At 40.1% G+C, this 17464-nt stretch overlaps 1 protein-coding gene across 2 annotated transcripts; it reads right to left on the minus strand.

The window, feature by feature from the left end:
• Positions 1-544: 544 nt before the first annotated feature.
• Positions 545-13452, minus strand: LOC108235997 (high affinity cationic amino acid transporter 1). Of its 2 annotated transcripts, none has more exons than XM_017416371.3 (12): positions 13283-13452; positions 6796-7193; positions 6553-6711; positions 6297-6468; positions 6067-6200; positions 5762-5984; positions 4921-5060; positions 4340-4442; positions 3566-3771; positions 3339-3490; positions 2377-2485; positions 545-2279 (listed from the first exon to the last, which is right to left on the minus strand). In XM_017416371.3, exons 2-12 carry the CDS (start codon positions 7163-7165, stop codon positions 2113-2115), a joined length of 1935 nt encoding a protein of 644 aa, XP_017271860.1. In that variant the 5' UTR covers positions 7166-7193; positions 13283-13452; the 3' UTR covers positions 545-2112. The 2 variants fall into 2 exon arrangements, with proteins under 2 accessions (XP_017271860.1, XP_017271861.1); XM_017416372.3 differs by lacking the exon at positions 13283-13452 and adding an exon at positions 8028-8175.
• Between the last annotated feature and the right edge of the window lie 4012 nt (positions 13453-17464).

Raw genomic sequence — 17464 nt, forward strand, 5'->3', positions numbered from 1 at the left:
CGGAGCTTCAAAGAGGTTGCACACAACAAGGAGATGTCAAGAACACAAAAAAAGAAGAAAAAGTACCAAAAAGCTTCCAATTCTCCCATGTTTTTTGTTAGTATATCATTATCTTAGAAACTAAAGGCCGGGCATTCCTTCAAGAAACACATCGCCCGTCGCCTTTCCTGACAGTTTTAGACCAAGATCAGATTTTTTATCAAACCTAAAACACATTATGTGCAACCTCATGCAATATCGCAAGACGCCATGCTCAGACTACGTGTTGTGAATGACTCTCAGCTACTACCACACCACTTTAACTCAGTATCTGTGAAAATGAAGGAGTAAAAGCCACTTTTGTGGTTTCTAAGGATGATTAGCTGTGGTGGCCATTTTTAATTGTGTTGACTCCAAAAGTTAGTCAGTTGTAGATATCCAGTCAGTGATTGCTTTCTAGGAGTTTCATTAAAATCTCTCTAGTGGTTCATGAGAAATTTTGCTAACACTACAAACAAACGTGGGCAAAAACATTATCACCACTTTAATAAATGCAGCAGAGGAACCTAGACCAAAAAAAGTTTATTGGGATGTTAGCATCTAATAAATAATGACATTCAAGCAAACATGCAGCAAATACACATAAATGTGACAAAGTCTGGCCTTTAACTTTCTGCCTTCTTTATTTACAGCAGTAACAACAAACCAGAGCAAGTATCGAGTCAGCACATCGCTACGAGCAAACGTTCAAACAAGTTGTGTTTTTTTTCATGAGAAAGAAGACATTAACTTTTGACATTAACTACAGAGAACATAGAAAAACATTTGTCTCCAAACATCACAGTTTTCATGGGTGGATAGAGTAACATGAACAGGACATGGTAAAAACTGTATTTACAAAGACAAAAATACATCTTTTTTTAAAATTCTCAAACAGTAAGCATTTAATTTATGAATAATATTGAAATAAAAACCAGGCTTGTATTTATAATTTCCCTGCAGAACAGAGACATTCTATGGACAATGAGTAGCCTTTACTGCAGACATTTGTGGAACTTTATGAAACACAAAACATTTGATTATGCAGTTAAAATGATGACAAATGCAGCTAAAATACACTTTTTAATTTACAAGATTATTACTTTACACATGATGCCGCTTCAGTGTCACTGGGACACAAACGCGACATCATCTGTCAGAGTTCTGTTCGGACGAAATTCTCTGAAACTGAACAGAGTCTGATGTTCAAGTCAAACCAACAACTGCATGAAACTCATAATAATAGTGTTGTTTAATCACCAGGTTACAGATGAATACTTGATGGTAATATTCAACAGGATGTGTTTCACTTTGTATCAGTTTTAGTCTTTAGTAAATACACATTTTAACAAGCAGATTTTAGCTGCCCTGTGGATCTAAACACATCATAACAACCTTTATTTGACATATTTCTGCTTGAAATACATGTTACTGTCTATGCAGTAGCTTTCTGGATTTCACAACATTAAAACAGATTGTTTTCACGTGAAAATGGTCGACAAAAGCAAAACTTTCCATTTAGCATAAAAAATACTTTATATGCAGAAAAAAACCAATGCTTTTACTTTATAAAGCTATCAAGTGAGAGACAAATTTATCCATAAAGGTGTGAAATATTTTCAGGAAAAAGGCACTGAAAAGACATCCTGTAATAAAACACTTCATGTCAGCAGCTCTTTTTAGTTTTCAGATCAGTTTCTCCTGATAAAGACAACATCCATGTTCTTAATTGTTTATAAATTTGTGTTATCACTCCACAAAAACACAAAATCATTAATACCTCGACAAACATATACAATAAAAGCACTCGTAAAAGAGCCATGTACCTCATTTTTTGGTGGATTTCTCTTTGATTTTTGCATAAAACATTCAGAGTTGGGCTTTAAATTAGTAATTAAAACCCAAAAACTACATAAGAGTTGAACAGTTTGGATTTTAAGATGTGGTATAACAGTGAATATAATTCTCAGCTTTGTCTCTAATGTTTAAAACCCAAAAAGGTTTTTTTGTAAACAACAAAGCTGTCAAAATGTTCAGAACTTTCAATTCCATGAGCAGTGACAATGTCTGAACTTTAAATACGTTACAGTTTCCTCATGAAGCCTCCTCGTCAGGCGTCGGGCTGTGTGTGTCGTGGAGAAAAGCCTCCTTCTCAGTGGTCATGGGTTCTCCTTTTATCAAGCAGGAGGGCGCGTCGGGATCAGAGCTGGTTACTGCCTCTGCGCTGTTCCAGATCCCATAACCGAAGTAGATAAAGAAACCTGCATTTTGTTCGAAAACAACCGTTTAAAGACATTAGCTGTTTTGAACATCATGGGTACAGCTGACAGAGTATTTATCACTAAGAAGTAAAAGTACCAATGATCATCCAGATGGAAAATCGCAGCCATGTTCCTTTATCGAGCTGCATCATCAGGTAGACGTTAACAAACATGCTGATGACCGGGATGAAAGGCAGCAAAGGAACCTGAGGAGAGAGAGTGTTTTTAAAGAGATTATCAGTTTATATGAACAAAAACATACATCAGGTCCAGAAGACTAAGTACCAGGAATCAATAATGTGGCAGGAATCAAATCAATCAAAGGACAAAAGTGAGAACTCAGAGGATGGGAAGAAGAACTCGACTGATACAGAGCTCTAAGGCTTGTTAGGAACTCAGCTTCACAGTCATTGTTCGAAAAGGTCGACGGATGCAAATTACAAAGCTTTCCGAGCTTTACTCTCCAAACATTAGTTCAACTAACAGCAGTCCTGCACTCCACTGAGCAGCTAACCTGCACAATGAAAATATTTATAATAAATGCCAAAAAGCAGAAAAACAAAACATTTTCAGGGCAGGTTTGATTAGATGTTTACTGATTCTGATTTAAAGGTTATAATACTGAATATAGGAGGATGCTGCCATGCAGTGAAAGGCAACTTTCGGGGCCAGCTTTCGCAGCTTGACGCCCTTTTCCCTTAATAAGAGTTTGTTTTCTTCCTTTCTTGGTTATAGAAGATGTTTAACTTCTTTTCAGGAGCTTTCAGCTTTATGCAGATTTAATGTGTAGCTGCTGGGTTGAGGATATGAGGATTTGTTCTCCAGGTCAGGTAAAATCAGACCATCTGTGGTGCAGATTTGATTTATTTTACTGTTTGATGATGTTTATTCAGTTTGTAAAAAAAAGAGCTTTTAAAAAAACCACTTCAGGAAAACAAGTGGAAGTATTAACATTTGAAAATCTATCTATTAGATTCTGACAACAACAACAAAAAAAACTCCACATCATTCATGTGACTGAAAAGGTGCAAGAAAACTCTGATGAAAGAGCAAACTGACCTTGAAGGCAAGCTTGGCTTTGCTCTGTGGCTGCCTGAATACAAAGAATGTGAGAACCAGGCAGACTGCAGCGAGAACACAGAGTACGGACACGGACCAGGGTGCAGACCCTCCTTGGACGGCTACAACACTGAAAACACACACCAGAACACCTGGTGGGGGAGAATAAGACGATGAGCTGCATCGGACTCCTTGTGAATCATTCAGACACTTTCATTCCGTCTCACCGAGGATACTGGTACAAACGTTGACAACACGACCCGACAGAGGAGACGGTTCACTGCTTGAAGGGAAAACCAGATTCCTGATGGTGAATTGATGCTGCGATTGAGGTAAGATGTCAGAGTTCCCCTCGCCGTAAGACTCAGCATTATCAGGCTCATCCTGAGTGTTGGCCATCTCGTAGACCGCGCTCAGCTGCACCGGCTGGTACCTACAGAGGACACGACAGTCAAAACTCCTCCTCAGTTTTAGTCTCTGAGGTTAAAAAGACATGTGAAAGGTATCATCACCTGCTGCCAATAGGTGAAGGCGAACAATGATGTTTTTGCCTGTGTCTGTGTATGTATAGGTATGTATGTTTGTGTGAGATCTTTGCTCAAAACTTTAGTATTAACTTTAACACAAAAATGAGTATAACTCAATCAATTTCACAGACTGTGAGCTCAGATTTGATGCAGCAGTAGCTGAGAGTCATTCACTACAGAGACTTTGAGCGTGACATCACGCAGTATCACTTAAGGTTATTTTCAAGGTTTGACCAAAATGGCTCCAACTCATGTCTCAACATAAACTGAGCTTAATCTAAAACTCTGGCATGAAAGGTGGTGGGCAAAAAGCATTCCATTCAAGGAATGGATCTTTTTTTTTAATACTTTAAAAGTTTAAAATCTCACCATATTGGGCTACTTTTGATGAATTTAGAAGATGAGTCAACTAACTAAAGCGCATAGTACTAAACCAAAGTAAGCTGGAGACACATGAAGAGAAAAGCAGGTTACCTGAGGACCAGAACACAGGCAGCCACCAGAGTGTAGGCCAGCAAAGTGCCAATGGACATCAGGTCAACCAGGTCCTTCAGGTCAAACAGAAAAGCCATCACAGCTGCAGAGAACAGAGAAGAAAATGTCACATGAGATAAACGACTGCAACTAATTTCACAACAGTGAACCACAAATTTTATTTGTATTTAGATAATAAGAAAGAAAAATTTTACTGTGCAGTTCAGAATATTTAAAACCATGTGTGACTTTGCCACCATCCTCCTTCCACAAGGGGGCACTGCTGCCTTTGGCTTCTTTGCAGCTACCTACAAGACATAAGCCCAGCCACTAAGGTGGGGATGACGGGCGTCTTCCTCTCACTGACACGAGACAGAAACGAGAAGATCAGCCCGTCGCGAGCCGTAGCAAAGATAACGTGTTGCAGAGGAAACATGGAGCCAACGATGAAGGAAGGAGGATGAGGAGGAGGAGGACCTGCTTTATAGGTCTGGTGTTGAGGTTATGTATGCCAAAAGTCTTGATGGATTCTGAAAGGAAACCCGAGCCGGTTAGTGGGTTGGTTTAGGTGTTGGCCTCACCAGCAACAGCGCCTGACGTCACTGTAGCCGTTAGAGGGGTTTTGGTTCGGGGGCTGATTTTAGCCAAGCATTTGAAGAGCAGCCCATCTTCTGCCATGGCCCAGATCACTCTTGGCATTGGGAACATGGAGCCCAGCAAACTAATACAGCACAGGGAGAGACAAGCAGGACATGCCAATAAGTACACCCAGTTAGAATAAACACTGAGAACAGGTGAAAGGCTGGAAAAAGTCACAAGAATGTCACAGCATAAGCTTACTGTGTGTATCTGTGTACTAAAGCAGGAACCATCAGTTTTTACATCAAAGATGCTGAACGGGTTGGAGGTTTGGTGTCCTGCAGTTCAATGAAACATGTTTTTCTGTGTTGTCATGTTTTGATAATCTATTTGACTGTCTCAGGTTCAAACTGCACCACTTTTTCATTTAATAAATTCGAGAAGTTACAGTTTTTCTGGATTTTGGCCACAACTTGTCATTAGGGGGAATAGAATAGAATTGAAAAGCTTAATCCTCTATTTGTCATTCAGTGGCTAATTCTAGGTGGTGGATCCTGAAGCCAGAGAGAACCGCTGATCTAAATGATGTTGTTGGTGTATTTTACAAAAAAAATTACTACTTACATAAAGTTTAATGAATGAAGCTACATATTTTCTCATCTGGGTGATAAAATGTGTCATATTTGTTGCAACTTAGAACACATTTTAACTCATCTAGTCTACCTAATAGCAAGTAAAATGCAGTGCGCCTGAAATGAATAATTCATTTCTAAAGATTCCCGCTGGTCAATTACATGTCCTCTGTGACTTATCATGCTGAGAGCCAGCAGGAGACCCACTTACCTGGTCGACAAAGCACACAAAGAGCCAATGGCCACGGCATAAGTGGCTCCCTCCCAGCCCACATACTTAAAGGCCACTGGAAGAGGGCTGTTCATATCCAGCATGTAGTACGGCATCATCACAGTGAGGGCCGCCGAAACGCCAAAGTAAGCCACAAAACAAATGAGGAGAGAGGCCACGATGCCGATAGGAATGGCCCTCTGGGGATTCTTCACCTCCTCTCCTGGAGGGAGAACAAAACTGGAAGTGTCAGATGTGTCAGGTATGTCTGATGATCGTTAGTCATTCCATGTTTTCACTCTCACCTGTAGTTGCGATGCAGTCAAACCCTACGAAGGCGTAAAAACAAGTGGCGGCACCAGAAAGGACCCCGGTCCAGCCAAAAGGCATGAAGCCACCTTTACCGAGAGTTTTCTCGACTTCAGAGGGATCTGACAGACTGAAAGTAAAAAATACAAAACATTCGCTTACTTTAAAATCCCCGTATCACGACACACAAGTCATACTTTGGAAAACAGCTCTTACTGTAACTCACTTTAGGCTGGAGTTTCTGGTGACGTTAAAGATCTCATCGGGGTTCACGTTCCAGTTTTCTAAGTTTCCTTTAACCAGTCCAGCAATGACCACAAACAGCAGCACCAGGATGTTGATGCAAGTAAACACTTTGTTCACCAAGGCCGATTCTTTGACTCCGAACACAAGCAGCCCTGCAAACCATAACAGCAAATATGAAAACACGAAGAAAAAAAACAAAGTAAACTAATAAAAACTATATCTGATGTGTTCCTTACCCGTCAGACTGAGTATGATGACGACAGCAAAGATGTCTGGATATTCTGCCAGGACCCCCGGTGCTTTCATGGTCATGTATTGTCTGAAAAAATTCTCAATGTGCTTTCCAATCAGTTGATCAAAAGTTGCGCTCCATGCCCTGGCCACACTCGATGTTCCTGTGCAGAGAAAAATCCTCATGTGAACCGAAAGCATCACAATTGATAGAAAATTCTTTTCCTAAATTATTCAAATCCTCCCACCTATGATGTAAGAGAGAATGAGGTTCCAGCCTGTGATAAAGGCCCACAGTTCTCCAACGGTCACATAGCTGTAGAGGTAAGCGGAGCCGGTTCTGGGAACGCGAGCTCCGAACTCTGCGTAGCACAAACCGGCTAACACAGACGCCAGGGCGGCGATGAGGAACGAGAGGACGATGGCAGGTCCAGAGGTGTCGCGAGCAACAGCACCGGCCAGGACGTAGACGCCAGCTCCCAGCGTGCTGCCGACCCCCAGGGCCACCAGGTCGAGCGTGTTGAGGCATCGGGACAAGCGGGACTCATCTGTGCTGCAGTTCACAACTTTCACCCGCAGGAGCTGCTTCCCAAATTCTTTTAATGTGGCCAGAATCATTTTCTTCTCAAACTGTGCACCCGAACTTCTGTAAAATAAAAATAAAAAAAACAAAACTGTTGACAAAAACAACACAAAAAAGACGTTAGAATTATGGTGCTTTGGCTAATACATGCTAACCCAGATCTTTTAGGGCTTCTTTGGGTACTAAATTTACTTTAATGCTGCTGTATCAACATTTAATCTGGGGAGAACAGTCTAATGCACCTTTTAAATTAAAGAACACGTGTTCAAATATATACTGTGCACCTTACTGTGCATGAGAAACACGACCTATCAACATGTAATGTTAAATACACCTAGAACAAGAAGTAAGGAAATTTCTGTTTGGTAGATTTCTTTTTTCTTGATGTAACAATTCTTCTTGGCAATAAATCTTATACCATTGGAAGCCTTGCTCGTTTCCCTTTAACTGTTTGAAAAATATCTCATGAACCAGAGCAGAGATTTTAATGAAACCTTCTGAAAGTAATCACTTGATGTACAGATGACTTTTTTCCATTTCTCTGTTTAAAACATGAGCTGCAGTTTAAATCCATTTCTTTATGTTTTCTGTATGCTTGAACCAACTTGGAAGTTACTGATGTTTTAGACAATATACTAACTCATTTGTAAAATGAGTTGCATTAACAACTTGGTAATTGATGTTTAATCAAAGTGATGAAGTTCAAGATACTGGATATTTTATTTTGAAGGAATAAAGGGGATGTTGGTTGTCGGGTAAGATTAGCAATAATTACTAATAATGCGGTATTGTTTTTAAATAGAGAATAACCAAGTTATAGTCTTGACAACACAGATTTAGCTTCAAAATCTTCTCTAAAACAGCAGAATCTGTCCAGTAATGTGAGGAAATACTCACTTTGACGGGACAAAACAACACAAGGTCCTCAGCGTTCACTCATCAACTCAGTGTCTCTGCTTTTAGTTTAGTTTAATTCTACTTTCCCCCAAACTTTGTCCTTCAGATCGCAGCCGACCGAACCATCTGCTTTAGGTGACAAGAAATGGAACGGACATTTACGAGCGGTCGTTGGACATGTCACGCAGATGCCTCTGTGAACAAACCATTCAGGTATTTGGTTCACAAATAGAACAGTGACACATCATGTGGCCCCAGACGCAGTTGTGACTGCAGTAACACCCCACCCCCACCCCACCCCCCAAAAGACCATTTAAAGAAACTAAATGGAAAAAAAAGAAAGAAAACAAGGACTTAAATATATTTTTTTAAATATGGTCTGTGTTAAAAAATGCTTTCTAAAAAAAAAAGGTTACAAGAAATGATTTCTGTTCCATGTCAGAAGGTTTGGATTTATAGATTGAACAAACTTCAGCTGCAGTTAAACAGCTCTGAGTTGTGTGTTTAGGTCATGATGATCCGCTGCTCTGACCCAAATGTGGAAGCCAAATCAAACAAAGTGAAAATGCAAATCCCTGGCCCTCGAAATGAGAAGCAAATGAAAACCAGTTCTTTTTCACATTTGTCAAAAGCCAGAAAAGAAACTGACATGAAAGAGCGCGTCCCCGTTTGTTGGTAAAAGGTATCATTAACCAGATCAGCACCCAGAAAAAAAAAGGCAATAAGAATCAGGGCTTCAGCGTTTCCTGCAGAACGTACATGATGCGACAGGTCGAGTCTGAGCTAAAAACAGGGAAAGCAGGACGGGGCCCTGCCCTCCTCTCGGCCAATCACTGAGGACAACACCTGCTCGTGACTCACCGGGGCGGGGGAGAGTGAGTCACATGCTCTGCGCGGCTTGGCAGCGAGCAAAAGACCGTCTGCTTCCTCAAATGACCTTTAAATTAGCCGTGACATTGTTTAATGCACAGGGGCCACAGTAAGAGCTCAAATCAGAACTCGAAAAAATGACATTTTCTGAGAAAATGCAGCGTGAATGCTGAGCGCTGCATGAGCTCGCTGGAGCTGAAACGGAGTTCCAGTTAAAACTAAGAGAAGAGAAGCTAAAAAAGGAGCAAAACTACAGCTAAAAGCTAAAATGAGCAACTCTTAAGCTGAAAGCGGAAATGATCTTAAAAGTAGCTATGAAATAAAAATAGCAAAAACATAGCTAAAAACTAAAAGCAGGCATTTTGATATATGAATGGTTAATAATATCACAAAGTATGCAGAAGTAGTTTGAGTCTGAAAATGGTTTAGCATTGACAAATACAGTATATTTATATAACTATTCCAACAACAGACTGGCTAGAGTTTCTTGTTTACATTCATAAGTCGACTTTCCACAGTTTTATCTATCTTCCCTGAGTCTGGTGTTGCATCATTCTCCACATGGAGAAGAAGCTTATTAGATGAATTACAGTCGACTTGAATACAGTTAAAAGTTAAGTGAGTGAAGTGGCAATAAATTGTTGGTAAATGTCTGCTAACTGCAGCTCCTACTTACAAAAGAACTTTAGTTTGACACTTGACATTTTTTTTTTCAACTTGCATTTGAGAAAGCTATTGATTGCCTTTAATTACAGCTTTCATCACACACACTTAATTGGAATGTGACGCGTGTGCAGCAGCACTAAAAGAGCCCATCTGCCCCTGTGGTGAACCATCAGTGGGGAAGGGGAAACAGAAAAAGGGCACATGACAACAACCACAAAACAGAAGAATTACACAAGCCAATTAAATTCTCATTTCTGTGGACATAGCATCAAAAATAAATAAAGAACCAATAGCTTTGGAATTTATAAACCTTCACAAAATTAATTATCTGCATCAGTATTACCCACCCATGTGTTCTGATTTTACACGTTTTCAGCATGTTTGTATCAGAAGACCTGTCAAATACTGGTGAATCTAAAGGCCTTGAATTCCATCCATCCATTTTTTTTACCCGCTTCTCCCTTCCAGGTTGCAAGGAGCTGGTGTCTATGTCCAGCTGTCACTGTGCGAGAGGCGGGGGACACCCTGGAAAGCTTGCAAGTCCATCGCAGGGCCACATAGAGACAAACGAGACAAACAACCATTCAGACTCACTCACACCTAGGGACAGTTTTTTAAGCGTTACCAATTAACCTAACATGCATGTTTTTGGTCTGTGGGAGGAAACCTGGAGTACCCCGGAGTAAACCCACATGTGCACAAGGAGAACATGCAAACTCCACCCAGAAAGACCCCAGGCCTGGAGACGGTCCTGCAGCCTTCTTGCTGGGAGGGGACAGGACTAACCACCACTCCACTGTGCCACCCAGCCTTGAACTCAAGCCAGAGTTTTAGATGAAAATCATCTTGGGTTGAGAAATGACTGAGTTCTAGTCCTTTTGGTCAAAAACCTGAATGTAACTTTATGCTCAGTCTCACAAAATCACAAAACATCCCGTTCAGGATGTGTTGTGAATGACTCTCAGCTACAAGCACACCAAATCTTAGCTTAATGTCTGTAAAATGGAATGAGTTATAGCCGTTTTTATTTAGCTAATGTCAATTAACTGTGGAAGCCACCTTGAACTGGACTGACTCCAAAAGCTGACCAGTTGTAGACGTTCATCCAATGATGCTTTTCTGAAAGTTCATTAGAAACTACCCAGTGGTTCCTGAGATATTTGGCTAACAGACAGAGTTGACTACAAATAGGCAAAGGCAAACTTTTGAACAGAAATGTTGCACAACCTGCTTGTGCTAGAATATGTGAAATATTTAGGTAATACACACAAACACAAACAAAAACTTTATCTTCCACCTTCGCCTTTTGACTGCAGGTGATAACAGTGAGTATCTATGTTACCTGCAGAATTTATTAATTATCTGGTGATTGACAAAAGTCTTTGTCCACACCATTTAGCGTTACATTTAAAGATGCCCAATCAAACTGTAAATAAATCAAAAATTCAATCTTATATAAGTGGTTTAAATCCTCACGTCTTCATGAAGCTGACTTCAGATCCTCACATGAGGAGCAAGACGTTGGGGTGTTGAAATTCTACACCCAATTCATGTTCTGTTTATGATTTCAAGTTAATCCATTCATATCCATGAGACGCCAGTCCAGCATCAACTTCAGTAGCATTGCTCCAAATATATATATATATATATTTAAAAAGCAATTAATTTCCTGTTTTCTTGGCGGGTGGCCACAGTGCTCATTAAAATGCTTAATTACTTTCTCTGAATTTATTTGCATATGTTTTAGGAATACTGTCAAACCTAATGGGTTAACATGTGAAAAACACAGACTTTTGACTCTTTCTTAACTTTTCTTTGTAACAACTGTTTTTTTTTCTCTAAACTAAACTTGCTTGAAAATTTAGCAGTAAAAACAAAAACACTGTATCTCTATATCTCAGTGTTTTATTTCTCTGTTGTTTAGTTCGTAAGTACAATCCCAATTCCCAAAAAGTTGGTAAAAATGTAAAAAGAAAACAAATCTCATAAACTCATATTTTACTCACAGATGTCCATAATGAACAGATCAAAAATGATAACTTTTAGAAAACAAAAATAAAATGTAATTTTGAATTTCATGGCAGAAACACATCTGAAAAAAGTTTGGACTGGGGCAAGGCTGTTACAGTAAGTGGTAAAAATATATGGAAATTTGCAGCGAATTATGTTTATATTTGACAGGTGAGTAAAAACAGTATTTTTCAGAGGCTGAAGACGGCAGAGGTTCCACTGTCTGCCAAACAACTCTGCCTACAAATAGTGGAACCATTTTCAGAATAATGTTCCTCAACAGGAGATTGGGAAACTTTGAATTTCACACAGACTTCAAGAATCTGGAGAAATTTCTGTGCTCAAAGAACAAAAGGCTGAAAGGTCGTGATCTTCGGGCCCTCAGGGGCCACTGCATTAAAAACAGGTCTGGTTCTGTTCTGGACATCACTGCATGGCCTCAGGAACACCAAGTTCACCGTGCCGTCCACTACTTCAAGCTGTGTTTTACAGAAAAGAAGCCAGATGTGAACACCGTTCAGGAACGCTGCCATCTTCTCTGAACCACAGCTTGTTTGAAATGAACCAAAGCAACGAGAAAAACTGTCCTGAATCAAAATGTTAAATTCTTTTTGGAAACCATAGAAGCCTCGTCCTCTTAACTAAAGAGGAGATGGACTATCCAGCCTGTTATCAGTGCACCCCCATTCCTCTCTGATGGTATGGGGTGCATTAGTGCCTCTGGAATGAGCACCTTATACATCTGGAAAGACACCATCAATACAGAAAAATACATTGACAACATAAGCACCCATCCAGCAGAGAATCTTCCATCAGACCAGAATGGGACAACATCCCCCCAAAAACCTCCATCAGCTGCTCCTCCGGCTCCGGTCCCTGATGTTTACAGACTGTCGGGTAAAGAAGAATCTGTGCCAACCTTTTTGAGATGTGTTGCTGCCACGAAACTTAAAACTACCCTTTTCCCCCTCAGCGTTGTTACGATTTCTTAGTTTCAAAGTTTGACATGTTTTCTGCATTCTGTTGTGAATAAAATGAGAGATTTGTAAACCATTGCTTTCTGTTTGTGTTTACATTTTACACAATGTCCCATCTTTTTCAGAACTGGGATTGGGACAAATTCATCACAAAGCTTAAATGTTTTAGCTTTAAAAATCAAATACAAGAAACAAACAAACATGTATTTTAAATAATGACAAATCATTTAGATTAGGAGGAAGTGAAGTTGCACTATATGTCATTCATTGTCAGTTTGCAAAACACACTTCACTTAAATAAATAAATAATAATAATAATGAAACCGTTATAATCTATTTCGTTTAGATTGGTTTCCCAGCTACATAAGCAACTGAAACCGGTTTAAGTAAACCGGAATTGTCGTTCCCGTTTCAGGTCGGGTTCAGATGGGTTCGTTGTGAAGTCAGCCTCCTCGCCTCCCACCGACGCTCAGCGCCGTAAAAAGTCAACTCCGACTGAACTACTTCGAAACTGCCCGCAGACAGAAGCTGCTTTGCATATTTGCACCACATTCGACTACTTTAAGGAGGGTTTGTGTGGAGAGCAGCTCCTGTGAGATGCCCTGGAGTTTTATTGCATCAGCCGGATGATCTTCCGCCTCTCTCTCGGTCCATGTGCTGCTTCCTTTCTGCAGGCGGAGCGCGGCGAAGAGGAAACCACAAATAACATCACGATCATTAACTTTTACTTACTTTCCAAACAGCGCCTGCTTTTTTCACACACGACTGGACTTCCCCCTTGCTTGAAAGTTGACAGATGATTCAGTGGGAAGGGCGCACACACTCACACACTCACACACACACACACACACTCACACACTCTCGCGCGCACACACGGGCGGAGGTGTGCAGCAGCACCGGGACAGTCTGTCCGACCGCCCGCCCAGCTCTCTGTGGCTCCACCCGGCCTGCAGAGGCGGATTACAGCCGCTAGATGTCGCTCTTAACAAGCTCAATTCCTTTCTCGCTTCCAGGCTGGACTATTGTTTGTCTTTTTTTTCTGGATGTCACAAAAACTTTCTAAACAACTCCTTCCAGAGTTTTGATCAGAGTCCAGTTTAGCTTCTGTGCATTGGCTCCCTGTCAAATCCAGAATCACTTACTTGCTTGATTTTTTGTCTTTTTACTTTACTTTTGGCCCTTTAGTTATCACTCTACTGCTTTTAGCAAACCTTTTTCTACTTTCTCCTTTTAGCATTTATTTAGCCTTTTGTTTCTTTTAGCTCTTACCTAGTCTTGTTATTATTTTTAGCTTTTAGGTAGTATTTTGCTTCTTTCAGCTATTGCTTTGCTCCTTTTAGTTATTTGCTAATGTTTAGTTTTTTTGTTTGTTTGTTTTTTTTGCTACTGTTCTGCTTCTTTTAACCTTAACAATTCAGTTTCAGCCTCTTCAGCTCACTCTGCAATTTCACAGAAAACAGCATTTCTCTTGTTGTTTCATATTTGCATAACAGAAAGTTTGCCTTCAGACTGCAGGTTTACTTATGGTTCCTAGAGTTTCTAAAATGGGAAGCAGAGCTTTCAGTTCTCAGGGTCTTCTTTTATGAAACCAACTTCCAGGTTCTGTCTGTGAGGCTGGAAACCTGTTTACTTTTAAGACTGGGCTTAGGACTTTCCTCTTTGACAAATCCTACGGTTGGGGTTGGATTTCTTTCTGTAAAATACGAGTCGTTTCGTTCTACTGTTGCCAACGTGAGATTGCAATAAAGTGAAGATGCGACGCAATCTGCTGGTTTCCTTCGATAACTTACTGATTGGCATTTCATAATGTACTGTAGGTGAATGTACTGACTGTAATTGGATTTGAATCTGGATCTGAACTGGGCTCATGATCTGGACTTGTCTTTGTATTATACAGTACCCTGAGATGACTTTCGTTGTAAACTGGTGCTTTATAAATAAACCGAGTTGAATCAAAATTGACATCTTCCTGAGCATTTTCTCTAAGGCTTCATGGATGGAGATCAAAGAGCCACATACCCTCTGGCCATGTCTCAGTTTTAAAACTATCCCCATGACCCATCAGGATGCATAACTCGCCATATTTCCCTGCTGTTCCTTCAGTGCAAGATGATTATGGATTTCTTGTGAAGTTGCAAAAGAGTCTGTAGGGGAAACAAAGCTGTTACGCTCCATCCTCTGAGGTTCCTGCTGGGGCTGAGTGCCGGTGATCCTCTTATCCCAGCCTGGATCTTTATAGATAGCACAAATCTACATTAGGATTTGAGCTTATCAATAAAGGATACCAGAATTCAACACAGAAGTCCCACCGGTAATGACTGCAGACAGACGGAGATGCAGGAATCTGCCTTATTCAACCAGAGTCAGTTTTGGCTGCAGAGGTTGTTGAGATCAATTGGATTTTCTGATTGCCCTAATAACTCCCTCCTTTGCTTTGACTATTATGACTACATGTATCAAAACTCCCCGAGACATAATTGGTAGGAGAAGCGCTTCAGACCGCTTCATCTGACACTTGTAGATTTATGGCTGACTGCTGCTCACCCTGTGGGCCAATTGTGGGCTGTCTTGATGAATGGGAATAGGTGATCTTAGGTGATTCTGAAGCAATGCAGTCCCAGAAGGACCCCAAGAAGGAAGCACTTTAAAAGAAATACTACAGCAGATGCTGCTGCATTTAGCCTTACTGTAAGCACTCATATTTTCACTTCTTCAGGCTTATTCACATTTCATGCAATAAAATTAAATAATTTAATGCAGAATTTAGGCACTTCTATTTATTAACTTAGTTTCTTACCTCCAAATCGTCCAACTTTGAATCCCAAATTTTTGTGCTGCAACCAGTGTGAAGTTCAGTACTGAGTAGTAAGGAGTAAGGATTCTCCACACACACACACTGACCTACTTCTTCCCTTTCCTGATAGCAAAGTACTCAGCCAAGACGTCAGGAGTTTTACTGTTGTATCAATAACAGTAAAAGCAAAGATTTAGGTCAGTGTGACCACAGGGACCAGTGATCCTTCGCTTTCAAATCACTGCCATCCTGATATTTGAGGAATACAGCTATGCTGACACATGAATTTGTTTGCTCTCTTGCTTCATGTTATACGATGAGACTGATATTGATTATATATCTTTATTGCTACAGTGAAGAAATACTTTCAGCATCCGCTTCGCTTTGCTTACATCAAGGAGAAGAAGCTCAACATGAACTTCAGTAGCTCCAGTTTGTTCCTGTTGTGTTCATAAATTACATGTCACCGAGCGCAGCATCCTTTCTCCCTTAAATAAACAGCTATTAATATAATACTAATAAAAAAAATCAAAGCGTTTTTCAAAGATGAAACAAATGTTTTGCATATAAAGAACATTTTTGACCCATATTCACAAGTTACCACACGGTTTGTTAATCAAGTCAGGCATTATTTATGCATGTGCTCAATTTGCACTTTATAAAACAAATGTAAAACTAGAGAAATTACATTTTCTGCAAAAATGCAGTGTGAACGCTGAGTGCTGAATGACTTTGGTGGAATTTAAACACCAAAACATTATCTTAATTGTTGCTCATATTAGGAGAAAAAAGTGCAATACATTTCATGTTGTAAGACCAGTGTCACCAGTAATAAGTAAATATGCAAATTAATTACTGAAAAGGGTTCTTACTGTTGGATTCTGAATTTAATTTTGTAATTTGGTCCCAGGAGTGCAGAAAACTGACCTATGCGCACATTTATTGAAACTTGACCAAGAGTTCTGGCATGATGGCATTTAAAAATTCTCTGGTTAAAACAGATATTATTTAGGAGTATTCTTCAGGTTTACTGCGTACTGCTTGGAGAATATTAATATAAAAGAAAGTGTAGCCGTTGGATAACATACAACTAAACAATTCTTTCTGTTTTTATTTGCATTCACAACATCTGTCACTGCGAGAATTCAGCAGTTTGCACAGTTCCTGACCAGCGTGGTCTCATGGGTCACACTCTGAAAACGTCCCCTTTTGTGCGTGCCACACCTTGGTTTGGAAAAACGACAACCCCTTTATGGAATTTACATTCATGAGAGCAAATAGGAATTGCAAGACAAAGCGTTACAGCACCGAGCACAGACTTCAGGGTCGCATGTGAAATCTTTTCATGGACTCTGCTGCATGACATGCATATTTCATGACAGTTATACCTACAGGGGGTGCAGTCAATAACATGAACACCTGTAAAATTCAGGGATTCAGAAAGGTGGTTATTGCTCTCAAGTGAGCTCAGAGGGTCTCGCTTGTGTTGTTGCTTTATCTTTGCCACATATTTGAAGCATTGTCTACACTGCAGAAACCATTCTGGAGGGTTGTGTTCATTTTTTTTTTTTTATTGGAGGAGACAAACACATGCAATGTCCGCTGCAGATGGAAAAAGGGCAATGATGTCTTTGACTGTGTCCGTGTGAGCAGTTCTCTGGACTGTTAGCAAAATATCTCATGAACCACTGAATGGATTTTAATGAAAGTCTCAGAAAGTAGTCATTGGCTGTACACCTACAACTGATCAACTTTTGAAGTCAATCCCATTCAAGATGGCCACCGCAGCTAATGATTTTAGCCTATACAAAAATGGCTACGCTTCACTGAATTTTATAGACATTAAGCTAAAATCTGGTGTGGTTGTAGCTGACTGTCATCTACAACCAGGGGTGGAAATTAATTTTTTTTACAACTAGTTAATTACAACTAGTTAATTACAACTAGTTAATTTAACAACATGTCTTTAACTGTGTTTATTCCTCACATCGTGGACAACAAGTCCTCTGAATTTGGAGACATTTGTTCTTTTTTTGCAAAAGTTACAAGGGGGGAACCAAATATTTCAGCCGTCTGAAATAATCGGTTCCCCCTCTAAAACATGGGACAAAAATAATTTT

This window comes from Kryptolebias marmoratus, linkage group LG2 (assembly GCF_001649575.2).
Source record: "Kryptolebias marmoratus isolate JLee-2015 linkage group LG2, ASM164957v2, whole genome shotgun sequence".
Classification (NCBI taxonomy): Eukaryota; Metazoa; Chordata; class Actinopteri; order Cyprinodontiformes; family Rivulidae; genus Kryptolebias; species Kryptolebias marmoratus.

Excerpts from the sequence above, each read along its gene's own strand:
- LOC108235997 (XM_017416371.3), bottom strand. The coding sequence starts at position 7,165 with ATGATTCTGGCCACATTAAAAGAATTTGGGAAGCAGCTCCTGCGGGTG. Across the intron at positions 3,772-4,339 it reads GCCTGTGTTCTGGTCCTCAG|GTACCAGCCGGTGCAGCTGA; the intron begins GTAACCTGCTTT and ends TGTCCTCTGTAG. Across the intron at positions 2,486-3,338 it reads AAGCCAAGCTTGCCTTCAAG|GTTCCTTTGCTGCCTTTCAT; the intron begins GTCAGTTTGCTC and ends CTCTCTCCTCAG.